Below are 22,314 nucleotides of genomic sequence, written 5' to 3' on the forward strand. Positions count from 1 at the left end.
GTCGAGAAGGAAGCTGCGGAGGAAAACCTCGACGGCGCCTTTGCCGTTACTGACCGCTAGGCGGCGCCTCCTTCAAGAAGCGGAACTCTGGAGTGATTGGCGGCCCCGCGCACGTAATTCGGGGCCGCCCACTCCCAAAAGCGGGCGTAGGGAGGACCTACTTTCCCTTCTTTCCGTCTTGCCTGTGCGTATATATAGAGACGGAAAGACGTATACGCAAAAAACTTCAGCGAGCGCACACGTAGACGCGCGTTCCACACACTCGAATCGCGCCGCGCCGACGCCATGTTTCGGTCGCGTTTTTAAGCTCACTTTTAGCGAGTTTCATGGCCCCGCGTCTGCCAAGCTCAAATCGCTTTAAGCGCCGCTAGCCGAAGAACGTGGCAATGCTTACGACAAGCTTACATCGCGCTTTGAATAACTGACACGACGCATGCGGGGGACCAAAATTACAAATTCCGTCCCCGAGCCGACCGTTCCCAACAACAAACATTAGCAAAGTTGGTGTGTGTCAAATTAGAACCGATGCCCAAGCACTCATCGACGCTCAAAACGCGAAAAAAAACCAACACATACATAAACAACAGTGAAGGTGCATCAGTCGTCTGCAGGGCAGTTTATTTATAAACTAACACTGTATATCTCTACAGAATATTTACAAAAACACTTTCCCAGCAACCCCATCCCTCTCTGAGTTAACAAACATTAGTCAGCGCTAGGCCTTCATTGCAGAGCAGAACTTAAGCTGGCATGCAAAACGCAGCCACGCAAGGCCGCTCAAATTTGAAACATAATAAAAATATCTGCGCCTCCTTTCTGCACCAGCACATTTCATGAAATGCTAGCTCACATTGCCAGTCTCAATGAACATGTCAAACAGCATCGCTCTCAGCACTAAGTCTCGCAAAACATGTGAACAGGCTGCTTTCTTTCCGTGAAAGATGTAAATAACCATCAAATGAGCTAAAAAAACAAGCTAGTTAAAAAAGCGCAGCAACAAAAGACTTTGCTACTTAGTGTATAAATCTGTCAAAATTTTCGCACATGTGTTGTCATTTAACGACAGCGCAATGCTCCCCAAACATTAACAACTATTAGGAAGGATAAAGATCAGAAAAAAATGCATTAAAAATCATCCGACGACGAAGTCCTATTCAATTCCTAGTCCTGCAGCCTTCTTCCTTGCATCAGCCTGGCCTGAGCTTGCATTCTACTTCATGGGTGAAAATTCCGTGGGTCGCATCCACCTTGACCGCATTTCACGAATCAAAGGAACTGAAAAAAGCAACAAAGAGAGAACAGAAGAAGAGCAGTCAGATGAGTGTGCAAGTGAGAAATGAAGCTACATGTGTGCCAAATGCCCCTGTGTTCAAATGCAGCCTGGTTGCCCGACGAACTGTACCACAAATAAGAATATTGGCCACCTCCATTCTGATGAACTGCTTAGCCAGCGAGTAACACTACCGTCACCAATTATGACGTCTTGTTACCACTGCTTAGGTGAGAATGTCCTGTTCCACCAGGCACACAGCATTCATAACGGGCACACCGACTGTGGCCACCTAGATTTCACAAACTTCAATTTAAGCAGTCAAAGAAACTTTCATACAAAAACTACATAAGTGTCAGGAGCATCGTACTATTCGAAGTCTGATTTGATCCTTAATTTTTAAATTAAAGTTTATGTTAATCACTGGTCATTCAAATGATCAATAATTACCCTTCTTAATGAAAAAGGCTTATTAAAAATAAAAATACTCCTGCCTCTGCTAGGTGACCACAAAAATCATTGCTTCAGTTTCATTTTTACAGCATGCACAGGTCTTTCATTAAACCCTTTACTCACGTTGAATGAGCTGCCCTATTGTATATTTTTCATTTACCATTTTAATGCTAGTCACACTTTTAGCACCCAACCTGTATGTAATTTAACTCTCTGGGCCAACTTGTTTCAAATGATGTCACGCCAAACAGCAGCAGCTGTACACTGAGTCATGTCAAATAGCACACCAAAAATATGGTAACGTTACATTTCACAACAAGAACAGAACAAGCCTGCTTTGTAGTTTACTTATGAGTCCATTTGAAGGCTTGTATTAAAACAAGACTTGGCTCAGGTCCATGGCTACAATGCATGTGTGTGTCAAAGGCACATGTACTTTTAATGCCCTGGAGGAGTTTCAAAAGTAGGACTCGTTATTTTCAGATTTTATTTTTCCAGAATGGGGGGGGGGGGGGGGGCGGCAAATATTGGGCGATAATTTTTCAGTTCAAATTTGGGCACAAATCAGGTCATTCAGCGAAAATTTCAATAATTACGATTTTTTTGGAGTTGTTTCTTAGCATCCAAAGACAGTTTACTATAGGTGCTTAAAAAGTGCCCAATCTTTTTGCTCAGTATTTCTCTAACATGAAAATTACAGGCTGCGCAGAAAAATTGTTTAAATTAGATATTTTCTCATCTATAACAATCATTTTGTTGCATAAACTCTCAAACTACTACACAGCACTTTGCATGCATGCATGACCTGCCTGCCTCGTACACTGCGAAAACAGTCGTTAATCATCACAGTGACTATTTTAAATGGGCAGGAGCCTTGCAGCAGTACATCGGCAGCATGGATATCGCTTGATGCAATGATGTCAGTACAAAGCTTGGTCAGTACCCGTGCTTTGGCCTCTTGCTTCTAAAAATTACTTCTCAAATCTATGCTCAAATTAACCGTGTCATGAATAATTGTGTTCAAAGAGGTTTAAGGTCGCCAATCGAATGAACACTCTTCGAGAATAAGCACAGCATATCCACTAATTTTCGTGCGGAGCCTTCAGCTTTGTTCAAGAAAACATATGTTCTCTGCCTTTTCATATACCGAGTGTCCCAGCTAAATGTAACCAAACTTTTAAAAGAGATGAAGTGTCCTAGCCCCAGTGAAACCCAACTGAGAGTTGTTCAGGGTCGCGTGTCCTAGTCTGTAGTATTTTTTGTTCTTCAAAGTTAATTAATTAGTTAAGTCTAGTTAGCTAACTTTCTAATTACTGACTTGAGGAACAAAGTATCAATGTAAAAGTTGTAGATCGTCTCAAAAAACCACTAGCAGCGCTGTTTACATCAAGGTACGATTTAAAGGGACTATGCAGAGAATAAAAAGTCGCTTGTAAATGTTTTAAATGCTTAGAAATGATGCTAAGAAGCATTCACACCAAGTATGAGTCGTCGGAACTGAGCCGGCAATTTATTATGAATTTTTAAAAACCGTGTTTCTTAAAATTCGCGGGCCGATTGGTGTGATCATAGTGACCAATTTTGAAACTAAAATCGTGAAAAAAGACGTCACTGTACCCATGACGTCGCCAGGCCACCACACGCTGTCATTCGCTGGAGCCACGGCAGTCACGGGCACACTTCCGGTAGCCGTGAAAATCGTCTGCTCGTTGCCGCCGCGCGACCTTCTCGGGCAAGCGTGAGCCAGGGCATTGCCTTCGCGCATATGGTTTCAATTTTCCTCTGCCGCCTCCTTCTGTCGGGAGTTCCGGAGCCACTCGCAGTGGCTCGCCGAGTCGCTACTGTCGTCGCTAACGTTCAGCTGGTACGGTGTGAACGCATAGGGCTCGATGCCCATCGCGGCCGTAAGAGCGAGCAGTCGCACCTCGGGGTCCGGGTCCATTACTGCTAACTACAACAGACAACAAGCAAAGAAACCCAACGCGCGCCGCAATCACGCCGCCGACGTTGCTGCTGGGGTGCTAGGAGCGACAACCAGAAGTTGCAAAAGGAATGTTAGTGGATGACGTATTAATGGGCGGGGCCCAGTCCCAGAGCTGTTTTCTTTATTTTTGTCTGGTGCCCCGCATGTACGAGTTGAGGGGGAGAGGAAGAGCGTACTTTTTAATCGTCTATATATTCAGTGTTATTGATGCTAGCTTAAAAATTCTTGCGTTGGGGTGACGAGTGATGAAATGCCTATCTCTCGTCTGCTTTACGTAATCACAATTAATTTATTGCATAGTCCCTTTAAGTATCTTTATTTATTGGAAAGCTATCACGTGACCAGCTGCTGGGTCACATCTATGCCCTTATGTCCACGCAAAGGCTCATCAGAGAGAGCACTTGAGTAAAAATGGATTTTGTTCTCCAAGATGCGTCTTGGGACGTTTAAATGGCACCACTGTCATGTAGACGCATTTTTTTATTGCGCGAGCTGGGGTTTAAGGCAAAAAAAACAAACTACTTCACGTTACCGGTATCTTGGTGCAAGCGTTGCAGTCAACTGTTTTTGAAAGTGATCTACAATTTTTCCATTGACACTTCGTTCCCCAGGGTAATAGTTAGAAAGTTGACTAAATATGCTTAACTAATTAGTTAACTTTGAAGAAAAAAAAAATACTACAGACGGTCACGGGACTCTAAACAACCCTCAGTTGGTCTCACGCGGCTAGGACATTCCGTGTTTCTAAAAGCTTGGTTACATTTAGCTCGGGCACCTAGTATATAGTGCGTATATTATAACCAAGCCCTCATGCCCTTGCGCTTGAGTGTCCTCTAGAAGGAGCGTTGTTGCAGAGAAATTGAGTTTAACCCGGTTTTTAAGAAATCTATTCCACGTGCAAGAACACACACAATTTTCATTTCAGACTTTTTTTTCTTTCCGCCCATATACACTTTTCGTTCCCTGAGATCGCGAATATAGCAGGCATACAGGTTTTTTTTTTTACTTCTGCACCAAATCTTCAAAGAAAGGGCGCTCAGCATCGGTTCCAGAATCGACAGATAGGATAAAATGCTGGCCATAATCCTTAGAATGACCGGGAAATATTCACGTGTCATGTCAAAGTACAGAGCTTGGCCCCTCTGCAAAGCGAAGTGCCGAAGGAACGTGTATGACAATCCTTTTTCGCCAGAATGCAAAGCGCAGGCTCGCGTTTCCCCTGCGGTCTTCAAAGGTGGCGGAAGCACGAAACGGCGCAGCGCACGAATCCCCCCAGTTCTAACTATGCCACTGCATATGGGTTTCTACGGCAGCTAGAGCGGGACTGGCTCACGAAAACGCTGCATCTGCGAATTTAACAGCAGGGTTCTACTATACAAGAAAGAAAGAGGCACACTGTATTTCTCAGTGATACAGTGAACACTGTGCTTTACCTGTATAGGCGACACATTCATCCCAGCCAGGTTTCCTCCAGTTATCTTCACGAATATCTTTCCGAGCCTGGAGGTCTTTGTATGCTGCAAGAACATGCAAGGAAGTGCTTTGAAATATATGAGAAACATCACAGGGTTACAAACAGGACATAGCTGTAGGTAATGTGGAAAAGCCCATGTAAGTCCTTCGTAACACTGTACGCATCTGGGCCTCGACAGCACGGAAAACTGGTAACAGAGGACTCAAAGCTGCCTTTCAATTCGGTAATGTAATGAGGTGGACACTTGTGAAGCAGGAAACAGAAGAGAGGGAGCGAAACTTCGATTCCACAATACGAAGAAATGAAATGAAAGTTTCCTCGAAATGCAACACAAAGCAAACAAGGGTCCAAGGCCACATTGCGCACGATTTTCTGTTACTTAAAAGTAGCACTGAAAAAAAAGCACCCCCTTTTAAGATAGCAGAATCCACTCACTCCAGATGTGATGGACCATGTAAAGCTGGCCAATCTGAGAAAAGAAGCCGGCCACAGCATTGGCTCTCCTAAATGTGATGCCTCGGGCCCTGCAGGACAAGAACCATCACAGTGCTGAAAATCAGAGCAGTCTTGCACAAAATAAACAAAGCGCTCCCTTTTGTTCAATGTGAGAGCTATATTTCTTTGTTGTTATTACACTTTTATGTAAAGCGTACAGACAACCTGAAAAATTGGAGGGAACACTTAAACTCCGCCGTAAGGATATGACAAAATAGCGCGAATTAGTTAATGCCCATACGCGCGAAACTGCTCATTTCCAACTTTACATTCATGTCTCCGGGAGTCGTCATACCACTCCTTGCACAATGGTACAGCGGTTAAGGGATGCGCCGCTGCCCTGCGACGGAAGGTGCTGCCACCAGTGGACCTTGTGTGACCTTAGTTGCTCTTGCCGAGCAACCTCTACCAGATAAAACTACCACCTGCCACCACCTGGATTTAACTACCACCTGCCAGGGCAGTTAGTTTGCTCACAATCCTACGGGCAGGGTGTGATGTCGCCACAGGGTCACGTGACCTAGGAGCCCACCCAGCTTGCTTCTCCAGGAGTGGCTGCCTGGGCCATCCTACACCGCCCTATTTATCGCTCACAACACCAACGCCAGATTTTCTGCGCAATGGAACCTTTAACGCTATCAAGTTAAAAGGTGGGGCGGGATGCAAGCAGGTCAGTCTTCAGGAGGTGAGGCCAGTACCGGCGCCCTTGGCAACAAACAAAATTCAAGGGAGCTCAACCCTTCTTTTGCCCTCCCCCAATTCTGGATTCGCAAAGTAGAGAGGGCACTGCTAGCTCTAACTCTGTTTTAACAAAAAATTGAAGTGAACTAGGGTATTCATATCCCGTGTAACCATACAGATTGCACTCTGTGCTATAAGGCCGGTAACAATAACCAAAATGGCCTGTAGTCAGTAGAACGTCGAAGCTATGAACCCGGTCGATACGAATTTCGGCACGATATGCATTCATAAATTTCCTGGCCAGAGTGCATTATGCATAATGTACACAAATTCAACGCGACAGCAGTGGCGTGCGGCTGTAAATGAACACCATGAACCGAAAACAGATCTGTGTAAATGCATTTCCTGTGCGCATGCATCCAGATTTTGTCCACTTTCGATGACATGAATTTCAGATGATACAAACATTTTTTGTGGCCCAGTGAGATTCATACACGCCTCGTGCACTGCAGCTAGTCTTACATGTGGCGCCATCTGGGAGGCGCAGTGGAAAATAGTGGCTGTCATGATCAGACGCCGCTGGGACCACCGACGCTGTGCTGTGATCCTCTGACCTTGTCATGGCTCTTCGCAAGAACAAGCAGCAAATGCCTAGTAAAACATGCACCTCTGTTTACTGTTGTGTTTATGGCCATCTGACACCTTAATTTGTGAACAGCTTTATTGCAAAACCCAGTGCCGCTGGGGGCCAGCGTCCCAGCGTCATGTCTGATTATGGGCCCAGTATGGCGCTGTGTACTGGGACACAGCACTGGTTTTCGGGGCCAAGGAAATGAGCCTGGATTTAAAAAAAAACAACAAAAAATCTGCGAAATAGGTGGCATAAAGTAAAGAAAATACCAGAAAAAAATTATCACAGGCAGCAAGATTCGAACTAGGCACTTACGACTACCTGCCGGACGCGCTAACCGCTACGTCACATCGACGACATGCAAACTACTTGTCTTTTTTTTTACTTTTCAATTTCAACTCTGAATAAAATGGCTCAGCGCTGTTGGTTGAAGTGAAGCTGCGGCCGCGGCTAAAGGATTACCACTCCAGGAACGTTGAAGATGCTTGCCGGCTCTCGAGGTTTCCCAATGATGTTCTGAATCTCTACGCGCACAGTAGTTTGCATGAAATGATTTTAAAATCGCAATTTTCCTGTTTGGCTGTGCTCTTGTGCCGCGCATGGAACTGTCGCTACACAAGGAGCTCCAGCGCAAAACGTGCTGGCATATTGCGCGACGTATCTTCACAACTGGCCTACAGAGCAGCGAAGGCCAAATTTTGCATCAAACTAAGCCTCGTTTGACATCAGGAAGTGTTGGGCAATCAACGGCTCAGCATTGGTACTCAGGACAAGAAAGAGTACAACACTGAAGAAACATTCAGGAAATAGCCCACACGCGCTGCGTGCTTTTTGTTTCTTTTTACACATTGCTTCATTATTCGGCACTATTTTTTTATTGTTTTAGTCTTTTTGCACCTCTGATCCCACTTGGCCGGAGCGGGGAAGAGAGCGAGCGTAAGGTCGCTACTTCGTAGGCTTCGTTAGTAGCCTGTGATGAAGCTGTAGCTGTGCATATTTTGGCAGTAGCCACTGTTTTTCAGTGTCTTCAAGCACACGTTTTAAGTTTGTGACGGTAGCCCACATTTTTCCTTCCGGTCTTCTCTTGAAGTTTGTTCGCCAATGCCTGATCTGAGGGTATGTGCTACGTCGATTCCGCTAGCTTAAGAACAATCAACTCACCCATCTAAACACCTGGAATAACAAGAAATTGCTTTCATTTCCTATTTAGTTTCAAACTGAGACTCCGAAAAACAGCGCTCGCTGCCACAACATGGTTCATTTGCCCGATGTCTCAGCTCCCAGTTTCAGGACTGACGGCTATTTCTAAACTGTCACTGGGACCAGCGTGGTCCCAACGCGTGAAGCACTTGTTCCAGTGCCATGAGTGATATACCAGTGGAAAACCAGCGTGGTAAAGCAGATTCCAGTGTTTAAGTCCATCCTACCAGCAAAAACAGTGTCTTCTCATCCCAGCTCCAGAGAAATTCGCCGACAGCCAATGTTCCCACCCAAAACCAGCGCAATAACGATACCGGTTTCGTGCTGGAGGACGCTGGTTTTTGCAATAGGGAGTGCTTTTCATTTGGGCTGCGCATTTGCCATGTTTTTTTCCGGAACTGCGCAGTCACAGCACAATCAACCGTTTGAATCGAGTGCAGGGTGCAAAAAGAACCACGGAGCTGGTGGCCCCAGATGGAGTTTTTAGAGTCAGTGCTATGCACGCATGCCTGACTCCATGCCTCTGGGCAAGTCTTAGACAAGACCCGTGTTGATGAGTGAATGCGACATCTGCCTGGCCTGCAGAAACGGCTTCCTACGACGGTTTCTTGCTCTGTTCCAACGCACTAATGCTGTCGGAAAGTACGGATTTCACGGCTCCTTCCACTGCCTCACACGACAGCGGACAGCCGCCTTTCATGCGCACCGCGCTCACGTGAGGTGGCGCCACTTGTTCTGAAGCAGCAGCGCCCCCATACCAGCACACGAGGCCCGTAATCACAATTCTACCGTCATACTTTCCAGAGTGTAGGTGTTTGAGAATTTTACCCGATTTCAAAACAAAACAGTACTGTGCACTTACCAGTTGTTGCCCCACTCGATCATGGTGCCTGGCTGAAATAAAGAATGAGCAGTTATACTACCTCTACTTGCGAAACGTTCAGTTGTACAGTACAACAGAGACCATCTGTATGACATACAGTTTCTTAACGGCATGCACTATCAAATATTAATTGGCACACTCATGGTTGACACATACAAACAATCACTAAGCCTCTATAGCACCAGAATGATATGAAGGGAATGGCTTCTGTTCGTCAGGTGCATCTGAACTGACTCTCGTGGTTCCACTTCACATAGCACGTTGCTCACCAAGTCACGAACACAAATTATTCGCTGTATCGACAAGAACACTTAGGGCCCCTATTTCTGCGGTGAAAAATTTTAAATTGCACAAATTATGAACAAATAATCATAACACACATAAAATAAATATACGAGCTGAGCATTGAAACATGCCTTGGACACTTCAAATGTACTTTCATTAAACCGAAGTTGGCTGTTTTAGCATCACGTAGTGCTCTTTACTTGAAAAATTCATGTTTGTCACAATGACCTCATAGCAAATGAATGGTCTTCCCAGTGCACAGCGCCTGCTGTGGTGACCGTGACGACAACAGCAAGCAGGACATAGCCTTAAAATATTGCCACTCGCCTGTCACTGACTTTCGTCCCTGAATGCCCTGATACTACAATAAAGGCAGTATCAGGCTGCTCAGTTGGTAAGTAGCAATTATAATTACAAAGAGGGCATCACACCTATGAAGGCTTCACTGAGCTGGGATTCATTAAGCACAAAGCGGTTTGAAATTAAATCAGAAATGTTGTTTCGTGTCTACCATCATGGTAATGGGATCCAGAAAATTGAAATCTTTACTTATTGGCTCCCCCAGTTTGTAAACACACAGGGAAAATTTGCGAAATCATGCGCTGCACTAATGTGTTCAAAAGTGCTTTCTTTCCTAGCACCAGTACTGCTCGCAGTAAATACCGAGAAGAATTGAACACAGCTGCTATTATGAAGTCCTCCCCTCCTAAAGAAAGACCAGTGCACGCCTACGGTGCTTTGGTCATCGGTGGGCGATAACGATCGCAGCATGTTGGGGCTTAATTCTTGCACACTGGCGATGCAGAAATGACAAATGAAGACCTCACCGACGAGGCGATCATCTCACTGCTGCAAACAAAAACAACAAACAGGAGCTTATGCAAGTTGTGTTATATCAGGAGGCCTTACGAACAATCGAGTCCCCCCCGGGACTTCATTTTTTCTAAAGAGATTTCCCCACCCGGCTACATACACCGATTACATGGCCTGCAGAGATGTGTGAACAAAACTGCTATCAAGCAGTCAAAGCTGAGTGTTTATGGATTTCTTCCTGCAAAGCAGTGAACTGTGTAAGCCACTTTCTTGTTTCTTGTCATTAAATGCACTGCAGTTTGTAAAGGTTTTTTTTGCATAATGCAGTTACAACAATTATTGGTTATAACAACGATATTTCCTTGGCACTTCAATATTGTTATAAGGTGGGCTTATTGTATTTGTACTGGATTTCGCACTTAAGTGATCGTCGTCGGGTGTACTGTCTTCGGAGAGTCTTTCCTCACAGAAATATTTCCACACAATTCTGTCACCGGTACCCTCGAACATGTCCGATGTCCCACATTTCTTGAAATTGCAGCCAACAAGCTCGTCAGGAATTCTGGCCCAAGTGTCCGCAACCCAACTGCCCAGCATGACTGGAGAGGCATTTTTCAACTCTCCAGTGGCAGTAACAGTAGGCTCTTGCTACCTCATCCACTACATGTAGCAGTGCATGATGCAATGTCGATGCTTTCGGCAGCTATTATTACTTTCCTTTCTAAAGGAGCTGAATACTGCATTTGCAGTCCTGTCATCGCATGAAGTACGGTTGTCCTGCTTCTGATACAGTGGGCGTGGCAAGGTCAGTGCAACCCCGAAATTGAAGCAGCCAACCAAAGCCACTAGATCCTTCTCTTGCTGGAAGTCTGATGGCAACTGTGATGACTAATAACGAAACAAGAATTGTACATCTGGGCTAAAAATTGTTTGCATCCTCGCCTATAATATGGGTTGACATGCAAAACCAGAAAAAAAAAAAAAACTGGCATTATACGCAGGTTTATATGGCATATATTGTTTACCAGTACACGACCACATGAACTTTGCATAAATATTATGCATGTGAAAATCACAAAGCCAACAAATAATCAATGTAAACCACAAAAGATTAATTATTAGTACCTACACAATCAAGAGGGCTTAAAAATATGAGACCTAAAACGTGTGTTGCATCTTCCTTCATGTGTCAGCCGCAGAGAAGAGGAAAGGTAGACTGAGGAATTATGGTGTCACACAATAGAAAACTGTGAAGACACTAACATACTTCAAAATGGGTTCCTTAAAAAAATACAGAAACAACAACATGCTAAGAACAGATTCCGGCAAGTCCTGACCTTGAGCACGTAGGAGCGAATCTCGTACATGCCCCCGTGGTGCTTGGGCTCAGGGTTACCCCAGAAGCTGAAGGGCAACATGTACTGGTTCTGGCGTGCCCTGAGGTGCTTGGACTCATCCGTCTGAAGCTTGACCAGATCGTCATCTGTGTTGCACAAGTTGATCGAGCTGTGCGCTGACTTCCATCCCTGCTTGAAACGCCAGATGTGAACTGTGAGGGAGACAGCAGCAGAGTGTGATTGGTGAGTAAGTGTCGAATGGCTTCTCACGAGTGACAATTGAACGTCCAGCAAGAGCTAAGACATAGGACAACAAGAAACAGGCACCTAGAAAACCCAGAATAAGTGTCATGAAGAAAAAACGCACTGCCAAACGCTGTGCTGTGTAAAGCAAGAGCCCAGTGATAGCTGCTACACTGTGACAGATGTGTGATGAAAACAATGTCCATAAAAAAGGCAGCATTGACGTGTAGTGGAACAGCTATCCTGCCCCTGCCCCACTCTCCCTCTTTTAACTCTTGCTCTGTGGATGCTACGCCACTGTCCTGGATCTGGGGATTGGTGGCTCAATTAACAGCTATCGCTGTAAGGCAAGACAGCATTACCAGGTCTCTAAAAAGACACTAGAGGACTTGTTCACTTTTAGAGCGATAGCTCTACTCAATGTACCAACCCCACTCAACATCATGTGGCCTGTCCGCTGTCTGAAGTTGACCTGCAGCTTAGACAAGGTCGAAATGTGCCTAAATTGAAAAAGAGGCAGAAAAAGCAATCAATCTATGGCTGAGAGTCGAACCCGCAGCAGCGCGAACAGATCAGCTTCACAGGACTCTGTGCGAGATCACTAGGCTATCGCCACAGCCGAACACGCCTCGTGTTAAACGGCACGACGCGTTGTGCACCGCAGAGCGTTGTCTTCATCAATTTCCATCTGCTCTGTCCAGCGGCACTGCCCACTCATCGTCGTCTTCTGCTAAGCACAAATCCGTGCTTTCGCACTGATCCCCCGCCCAAAATTAGACCCACCCCCGAAATTTGACCTTGCCCGATTTGGATCAAAAACAATGTCCAAACATTATTGAGCATGCCAGACATGATGGCGACCTTCAAATTTGGCCCGTGCCATTGCCAAAATGCTATCGCTCGGCCTTTGGGTATAACCGTGGTTAAACACTGCCAAACTTTTTTAATCCGGGACTCTCAACTGATCAGCCATATTTTAGATGACAAAATCACTAAACTGTACTTTTTGGATTTTTTTTCTGTAACACAGAGATAATCAAAGATAATCAAACATGTTTCCCACTGGCTTTTAAAATCTGACAACTGCATTTACTTCTGCTGGTAAGCCTTGATCAACAATATATCTTCTAACAGTGTCCGGGTTATGTGTGGTGTCCCCCAGGGATACGTTTTCGAACAACTCTTATTTCTATTGTTTATTAATGACATTGTGGCAGATCTTTCAGTCCACGTGAAGCTGTACGCGGATGGCTGTTTTTTGTATCAAGTGGTGTCTGCAGTTGATGACCAGGTACGTCTAAATAATGACCTAGCGAAGGTGGTTGCGTGGTGCAAAATGGGAGATGAGCATTAATTTTGAAAAAAACCGTTTTTATGAAAATTACACGCAAGAAAATACCTCTTCATTTTGTGTACGGTACTAACAACATATTGTTAGAGGTGACAGAGTATAAATATTTGTGCCTATGGATTACTAACAACCTGTCGTGGTCAAAACACACAGACGCTGTCGTAGCAAATTCAATGCGGAAACCCTTTTTCTTGAGGCGCTCACTAAAGTCATCCCCACCTAGTGTTCGTCTATTGGCGTACAATTCCCTCATTCGTCCGTTACTAGAATATGCTGAAATCATCTGGGGCCCTTTCACATTAACAAACATTCAGAAATTAGAGCGAATACAGCATAAAGTAGTGAGATTTATTTTTAACTCATATGGCCGTGCATCTGTAAGTATTGTACTGTATTGCATTGGGTTTTATGGCGCATAAGCAACTTAGGCTATCATGCGCCAAACACATGGTATAATTTATTTCAAAAATTGGGTGTCCTCAGCGAAAGTCCTTGTCCGGAGAAGGACTCTGAGGAGCCCATCAAATCGAATGCAGACCTCAGCCTTCTTCTCAGGACTGAAAAAATGGATGAGGTGCGTCATAAAATGCGCGAAAGCACGGGGTTCATCTGTAAGTGAGCTCGTGAGGCGGAGTGGGTTACCCCCAGTCGTTGAGTGCAATCGTGTTTGTCGATTGAAGTTTTTCTTCCAGCTTATAAAAAGTTATTATAAAGTTAATACTTCGACTTATTTTGCTTACTCCTCAGGTTATAATGTGAGACAAAGGCATGCACTAGCAATAACCCCTTTGAACATGCAAAATAACTGCTTTAAATATTCTTTTCTTCCGAGGACAATTACTGAATGGAACAAACTTAATAGCGAGACTGTTAATCATAATTCTTTACTGATGTTTGAAAAGTGCCTGTAAATTTTATGAATTTGAGTGTGTTTATATGCTTGTATGTTGTTTTGTTTTTTCCCACCCTGCTGTGATCTGCACTAGATCGCAGTATCTATAAATAAATTTAAAAAAAAACATTTTAGCATGCTACGAGTCAGGGGAAACTACAGAGGAAGCCCACTTCAATACGTAGAATTCTCCACACAATGCAACAGCAAATGTGAACTGTAACACAGTGAAGCAGCACAGCAGAAGACAGTTCCAAAAGGCCCAGAGAAACCACTTTTAACATGACACTACAGGAGTCTTTTAGAGGCCCTACTACAGCAAGGAGTACGTCCACCCTGCAGAACATCACCATCCATGTAACCCTACAGTCTACACCTGCTTTTGAAATGTATAACTGTACAGTCCCAGCCATAATATTATGGAGCACGTTTCGGTGCTTCGAACTCTCGCCACACCTTACCTAACGAAAATTAAGAGGTACTTCTTACACAGCTTAGCACATGTCGCTTGCGCATTCGCGTATGAACAGAAGACACACTTATATCTCCTCTACAGAACACGCAAGAAAATTTTCAAAGGCCGAAGCATGCTCCGTAATATTTTGGCCACACCTGTACATAAGTGAATCCTCAACAAATACTTTCAACACATGCTTCAAGAGCCCCTCTACATGGCTCAGGGGCAAACCCCTTGAGAACTTTAATTTCGAGAAGGGCTGTACACCTAAAGATACAAGATTTAAAAGCAGCTTCAACTACAAAGGCTCCAACGGCAGTAAGCATGCCCAGAAATTTTGGACAAGTGCATTTTTTTCAAGGGGAAGTTGTTTACGAAAGCAGTTGTTTTTTCATATCATCAGGTTGCACAATAATCAATAAACTGCCAAAGGCCCCAAAACATGTGAAACTGGTAGCATATAAGGCTTTGGTGCGGCCTCGTCTGGAATATGCCTGTTGTTTATGGGACCCAATTACAGCCAAGAATATTTCCAAATTAGAAAGAGTGCAAAGGACCGTAGCCCATTTCATTTGCAACAGATACAAACGAACAGATAGTGTAACAGCTATGATCAATTCTATTGGCCTAGAATCTCTTCAGACAAGGTGCACTGAGGCAAGGTAGAAATTTTTGTACCTAATATATAATACTCAGATTAAAATAAACACTCATGATTATATTACTCCTGTTTTGCGAGCAAGTGCGCGTTATAACCATGGAAAAATGCTACAAGCATTTAGTGCATACTCTAATACAGTTAAACACTCATTTTTTGTCAAATTGATTACAGAGTGGGATGAATTGCCCGAATGTAGTGAATAGCCCGAATATAGAAACGTTTGTTGTTAATTTGAGAGCCTTTTGTATGTGAAACACTTGTTTCTTTGCTTCTTTTTTTGCATCGTCTGTTTGCTTTTGCATGACGCACATGTATACCTTGTTTATTTTTTACTTGTATCTGTGCTCACCCCTGCTTGGAGTCAAACGACTCCGCAGTACTAAATAAGTAAAATAAAATAAATATACCTGCAGATCCCCCCTCAAGGTGCTTTTAGTTTTCTGTTATTTATTGTCAAAAACGCACCCCACTAGTTTTTATGGCAGTCTTAGCTACTATGTGCATGCACAGGACGAACTTTAAAGCAAGTTTCTTTCTATACATTTAAGGTTAGACCATTATTAATATGTTCATAACAGTATCTTCAATATTCCATATTTTCCTCACAACTAAAGCTGGGCTTGGATTTATTGCCTTTGAGCTATGATTGCATGTGCTTAAATCAAATGAACTGCATAAGACGCATGCAACCTACTGCAGCATTCTTCAGCACTGAGCAATGCGGCAGCAAAAAGACCCAAGTGATAAGATAGATCATTAAGGAATAGAGTACTTACGATACTGGTCCTGGTCCCCAATGACCACTTGCCAGCTGCCAATCAGCTCACAGTCAGGCGCTTTGCTCTGCAGCAGTTGGCAGTAGTTTGCGCTGGAAGAAAAATGGTAAGAAAAAAAACTTAAATTCATTGCAGTCACTTTAAGCAAACACCGTCCTTGAAAAGCTGCTGTGGTTGCATGGAGCAGCAACCACTTATCTAATTCTGCACGAGATTTAGAAAAACCTCACATTATGCTAAAGTCATTCTTTAAAGGGACAGTGAGGAGAACTCTATCAATTTCGTTTTGTTAGCAAAATCTGATAGTTCAGCAATTCATGGCTTTGTTGCCGCTCGTCCGGGAGTGAAAGATGCATTTATTTCAAAGAAATTTGGATTCGAAGTTGAAAAAGTTTTCCCGTCCTCCGATTCAAACTCGGCACACTCTTATGACGTCACGGCAACTCTTATGACGTCACAGACCGGAGTGACGTGAAACGTGACGTAAACGCAGACTCCGTGATTTCTGGCGGCTAGCGGTCCGGTCCAGTAGCAGCCGAACTGAAAGCTGCCGCTGCCGCACATTGAAGGCATCTATCGGGGTCGCTTTGTTTACGCTTGCACCGGCGTCTTGCCAGCGTTACGATGGATCCCATTTCCGAACCCGCCAACGAAGTCCTCACAAAAACTCCTGCCTGCATTTCAGCGACATCAGCCCCACAGAGCGTGCGATGCTTTTGAGAGAGCACCGTTAGGTTAGGCGCGGGCGGGTCGTTTCCCCTTCCTCAGTGAGCTGCCATTGCTAATTAAATATCTTAACCTCAGTGCGGGGAGTCACGAGGGGTGAGGACAAGATCGGCATGTCGCGCTCATCGGAGGCTGGCCGAGGCTTTGGGGCCAATGGATTGTGATCCCTTGAAAGGCACTGTTGCACGATGCAGCAGGTGGCATCAAAGAGGTCTCTCACGGTTGCAAGGGCCAGGTTACTTATTTTTTTTTTTTGCCACAAAAAACAGGTGGGTGCTCAAGGGCGCTCGCGTTTAAATTAAAACCGACGCGCGATGCTTTAACGGGTTCCACGTGTTTCCGGAGGTACGGGGTCCACTGGATAGGGTTTTCTCACCCACTTGCATGTACCTTCAGATGTGTGCTGTGAATGGATTAAATTAGCCGAGAGCTCGAATAGAACAGCTCCGCCCAACTGCCGAAGCTATTGAATGGAGCCGCAAACAAACGAGTTGCAGGAGAGCGGAGTCACGCTCTCTGCAGGTTCCAAATCTCTTTATAAAGCGAGAGCGTTTCTGGCCGCGAACTTGCAATTTCGCCGTGGTGGTGCTCAGGAGGCACATGAGGTCACAACGCGCGGCAGTTGGCGCACTCGGCGCGAAATAGAGACGTGCTCCAAGCCTCCGCCAGTGCTGTCACAGTGCGCCGAAGCCTCCGAACGCGACAGCAGTCAAGAGCAGTTCGAGTATACAGGGTCTCGCTTTGGCCGACAAGACATCGCCGTGCAGCGCGCGTGCGCGTTACGGCGGAGTACAAACGCGCCTTAACAAAGCATGCGCTTAACCGCTAACCAACATAATCGGTGGCGGCATCTATGGGAGCCACTGAAACACCCCGCACACTCACTGAATAAAAAACAAACCTGTGGCCATGCTCGGAATTGAACCAGGGCCTTTGGCGTTTGAGGCGGAGACGCTACCACTCCGCATCTACGGCTCAAGGTTTATGCATGAATAAAAGCGCATCTAGTGACGCATTCTTTCGATGCAGAAGTCGCTGCGCTTTCGCTACGGATATCCTGGCCTAGCAGAGCTAGGCCATCAGCATTTTTTTTGTTAAATGGCTTGTATCTTGTCTCCCGTCCCTAATAAACGATTTCCGTTAAGTAGTTCGAAGTTGACTGGCACAGCCGGGAACATTTTGCCAGGCAAGCGTACGAAAACACAAGTGCTCTTTAAACTGCTAACTGCCTTGTACGATCACCGACCATCGTGCCATCATAGTTTTTCATCGACCGTGGCGATCATCTGACCAGCCTTAATAGGCTCCTTCAAAGGTTAACAGCACTTGATGCAGCACTTGGAGTTCCTCTGCTGTTCGGCACTTGTAAATCGAGGCGCGTCAAAAACAAAACCACAGGGCACACAAAGCTCATAGACGCGAAGCGCCATAACAAACCAAAACTCTCCTGGCCGCCTGTGGCACCATCAAGCATCGGTTTTCTTTGCTTCCAACATTCAGGTTGTCTTTGGTCTGTCTTCCTTGTGTGATAAATGTGCACTACCGGTTTCTTACTTCAGTACTGAACCGCGAAACCTTCCCTTTGTCAGCCTCAGAGATTCATGGCTCCATGGAGTAAGGACAATTCCTCCAAGGTGGCATCTCTTGTCCTATGACGTCTTCACGCTTGTACTTGCGAGATTGGCCTGTTTCAGCGATACCTGTATTTTGGTTTGGTTCTTGCTATTTTCTACCTTACAAAAGCTTAGTTTTTAGTAAGAGTGGCATTTTTGCGATCAGGAGCTGGTATTCAGCAGGCCTCTCCTTCTTTCTTCTCATTAAAATTCCTTAATCTCTCTATTTTACTCAACAAGTATTCAGTTGGACTTACACACTTCAGTGTTGACATACTTTTATTCAATTTCATTTTATTAGGTGGAATAGCTCCGTCATGTGTATTACATAAAGGGAGAGGGTAATATAGCGTTAGGAAGAAGATTATTTTTACATAAGATTAGAGGTGTCACTTTTCCAGAATGCTGACTAAAAGGTGATTGCTGCAATGGGGTGGGAAAAGTCATTCCAATAGAATGCTGCTGTAGTAAACAACAATTAGAACTTGGCGATACGAACATACAGGCCTAAATTTGAAGAGGGCGTCTGGTGGTCTGTTGTGATGTGCATGAAGTATGTGCAAAACTAGATCCTTATGCATCCATGAATTCAATCAACTTGATCATTGTGCTTTGGCATTCAAGCTTTCTCTTCAGGTTTATAACATGAGATCACGTAGTATCATGGATAATGGAAAATTACACTCAACAATTAGCCTCTCGAAAGAAAAGCGAAAGGGTTAAAATTTCAATCAGGCATGAATGCAGACAAATATTTCTATGTGGAAAAACGCAAATATTAGGTACTGGATTGGTTTGGTTTATGGGGTTTAACGTCCCAAAGCGACTCAGGCTATGAGGGATGCCGCAGTAAAGGTCCCAGGAAATTTCGACTACCTGGGGTTCTTTAACGTGCACTGACATCACACAGTACACGAGCCTCTAGAATTTCGCCTCCATCGAAATTCAACCGCCGCGGCCAGGATCGAACCCGCGTCTTTCGGGTCAGCAGCTGAGCGCCATAACCACTGAGCCACCGCAGCGGCCAAATATTAGGTACTAAATAACCTTCAATTCAATATGGAGTCAAGCCATAGGCACCACTTTCTTTACTCATTTCATAGGCGAAGTTGTCTGTGTACTTTTCTTTCAATCTCCGCTGTCAACAAACAAGAAGCACACTATAAGATAGACGTTGCTTCTTGTAACAAGTAGTAGGAAAGTTTGAACACCAACATATCCATCCACATGTGACTTTTAACGTGTGTTTGTCCAAGCCACATGACAGTATTCTTTTAAGTTAAGGGTCAAAACCTGCATCATAGCAACCAGCCAACATAGGTCTGTGCTGTGGTCTATTTACAAAGAGCAGACTGTGGTGTTAAAATAGCAGAACATCTGTGAGTGTAGTGACCAAAAATAGTACCTCTTATTTAGATTTCTCAATGCCAAACAAATAGAAAAATGTGTGTATCTTGAACAAAGTGAGCCAATGAGCAAGTATAAATAACAAGAAATACTAACGAGCTAAGCAATCAACAGCTTTCACACAAGCTACAAGATGTCCTGTATTTCATGGTACAAAGGAAGGCCAGACAGTTGCCCATAAGTCTTTCAAAGAAGTTTGTCTCAATTTTCGTAAGCACAAGCTCAGCTCCATAGCATCGCATTTCTTTAAGGCATTTGCCATTGTACTTACTGAACAAAACCATCTTTTTAACTATGGAGCTCGCCATTGAATGAAGGAATTTGAAGGTATATTGCATCACAGCAGTACTAATTCGAGCACCATGAACAGGCTGGCCAGGTGTGACCTCCTTTTGCACTGTTCTTACGTCTTTTATGCCTTACATCCCTATTATGCATGGATTGACTACACCCTGCCTGTTCTCATACATGCACTGCATCCATCCATGATGTGCCATCAATTGAGATGGGTATTACAATGCAAGAACCAAAGTAGGGCAATAGTGGCAAACAGGTTTTCTTTTCGTGGGGCCGTTGCAGAAGCATGCACCAATGCTACTTGCACTCGTCTTTCATTGCATCTAAATAAGAATATCATATTGTTGAGCAGTAACAAGCATCCGTTCATTACAATGCTTGTTTTAACTACTTACGTGGAGCATATTCACTGGAGCATATTTAGAAAATAAGCTTCCAGTAACACCCTGCACCTTTTTAAAATAGCGCTCATTATAAAGCTTCACACAGTCTTGGTGGCTTTCTAAAACTAAGACTTACTCCAGCACCAACTGAGGTGTTCTACCTTCACACACTTACCAATAGCGCCAAAAAGCATTTACGATAACACGGTTCAGGTGTCCAACGATATATGAGACAGATACTGCGCCATTTCCTTTCCCCCAAAACCAATTATTATTATTATTAACACGTTAAAGCGACTTAAGCTCTGAATACTTGCTCACAAATGAGCTTAGAAAGACTGCACATGTAGGTGATCACATAACAATACATAAAGCAGGCATAAACCTTTTAAATTCTACACTTACCTTTCCTAAGGTCAGCACACTTGGCTAATTTTTCTACTTCAATGCATTCCACTAGTATATTAGTGCTTACTACAATATTACGGCACCTTGTGACACAGTTCATCATATCAGCACAAACAGTAGCACTGCTTCAGTTTACAAAGTACGCCTTCAATCACCCATAGTAAATAAAAGTTTTGAAAGAATATCATGAAACCATTTTTTTTTCTTCTTATGCTTTAAAGAAAATGGTGAAGACGCAAAGAGGTACTTACTATCCTTTCAGATACGGTTGTACCCCATCAGGTTTGACGTCGTGAACTGCATGTAAACAAATCAATGGAGGCGAATAAACAAACGGCGGCTAACAAGGTAAACGAGGCAGCAGCAAATGAGGACATTAGTGCTTACTCTGCAGTTCGTAGACAATTTCGGTGTCGGACAGGAGCCGCGAGTGGGAATCCTTGCCTGGTTCGATCTTCCGCACGTGCAGCAGTTTGCTCAGCCATCCTTCGGAGCTGTTCACTTGCCGGCACGCAGTCGTGCCTAGCGCCCTGACAACAAGAAACGCGGAGATGTGGGAGTTGGCCAAGATCGCAGTGAGCGACTACATGCTTGCAGGGCAATTCGTATCGGAATAACTGCAAGTCAGGGCAAGGAAAAAAAAAAAAAACGGACAAATCTACTCGCCCGTATCGCCACCTCAGCGGTGCACGGATCAAACGGATCGTGTTTCCTCAAAGCTTCGGGCGACTACCAGTGAGGAAAAAAAAATGCGCATACAGTCCCAGTGAGAACTTTTCCCAAACATAACGCCGCGCCAGCCTTAGCCGTCAAGAAGCCGTTTTTCTCTGCACCCCGGCTTCTCTCCACCGGATGGTTACGTTAGACTGGTGTTAATGAACTCTAGACATTACCAAGGCCAGAACTTTCTTATATCGCTGACGGTCTCTAGGCAGACGTTTTGGGGAAAAAAAGCTGCTGTTTTTCATCGTCACAAGGGCAGTTCTGAGAAGGAACATTCTAACAGCGGCGCTGGCACAGTGAACATCGGCGGTAGGTCACCTCTGCAGCAGCGGCAGCACACATCGCACCCAGCCGAGGCCGCAAGAAAAAACACCGCCGCCATACTTCGTTGTGGTGACAACCGCAAGCCTACTTCTAGCGCTGTTGGCGAGGTCGCGGCAGTGCCGTCTAAAGTTCGCCCGTTGCTTCCTACCTTGCAATATGGGATCCTAGCGACAGCGACGAAGGCGCTAGAAAACACTTGATTCTGCACAGACTCGCCATCTTCCCATCTCACGTTCTCGGCCACCCAAAGTTCTCGCGAAGTCTCGCCGCAAAAGACAGGCGAGAGGGAGAACGCGACGCCAGTTGCTCGGCAACGTGGTTACGTCACCACGTCCTGTAGCGGTCCCGTTATGTAGCAGGCTCTCCGGCTTCCGTCTCTCCGTACGCTGTTCCGGATCCGGAGAGCCGAACGTCTGGAACGGATTTTCAGAACGAATAATTCTACAGATACTTAAGAAAAACTTCATGTCAAGAAAAAAAAATCTAATCAGATCGTTCAGCCATGCTGGCATAAGCAACGCGGACGATAAAAGATTGTGGTCTGTGT

The 22,314-nt window shown here is 44.7% G+C and overlaps 1 protein-coding gene across 1 annotated transcript; it reads right to left on the reverse strand.

Moving 5' to 3' along the window:
* Positions 1–587: 587 nt before the first annotated feature.
* On the reverse strand, positions 588–22,072 carry Nipsnap (protein nipsnap). The gene is made up of 9 exons (XM_077654106.1): positions 21,916–22,072; positions 21,108–21,250; positions 20,972–21,017; positions 15,887–15,978; positions 11,507–11,718; positions 9,051–9,082; positions 5,617–5,705; positions 5,141–5,224; positions 588–1,275 (listed from the first exon to the last, which is right to left on the reverse strand). The coding sequence occupies exons 1-9, from the start codon at positions 21,984–21,986 to the stop codon at positions 1,211–1,213; spliced, it is 834 nt and encodes a 277-aa protein (XP_077510232.1). The 5' UTR covers positions 21,987–22,072; the 3' UTR covers positions 588–1,210.
* Positions 22,073–22,314: the final 242 nt, after the last annotated feature.

Source organism: Amblyomma americanum, chromosome 2 (genome assembly GCF_052857255.1).
Source record: "Amblyomma americanum isolate KBUSLIRL-KWMA chromosome 2, ASM5285725v1, whole genome shotgun sequence".
Lineage (NCBI taxonomy): Eukaryota > Metazoa > Arthropoda > Arachnida > Ixodida > Ixodidae > Amblyomma > Amblyomma americanum.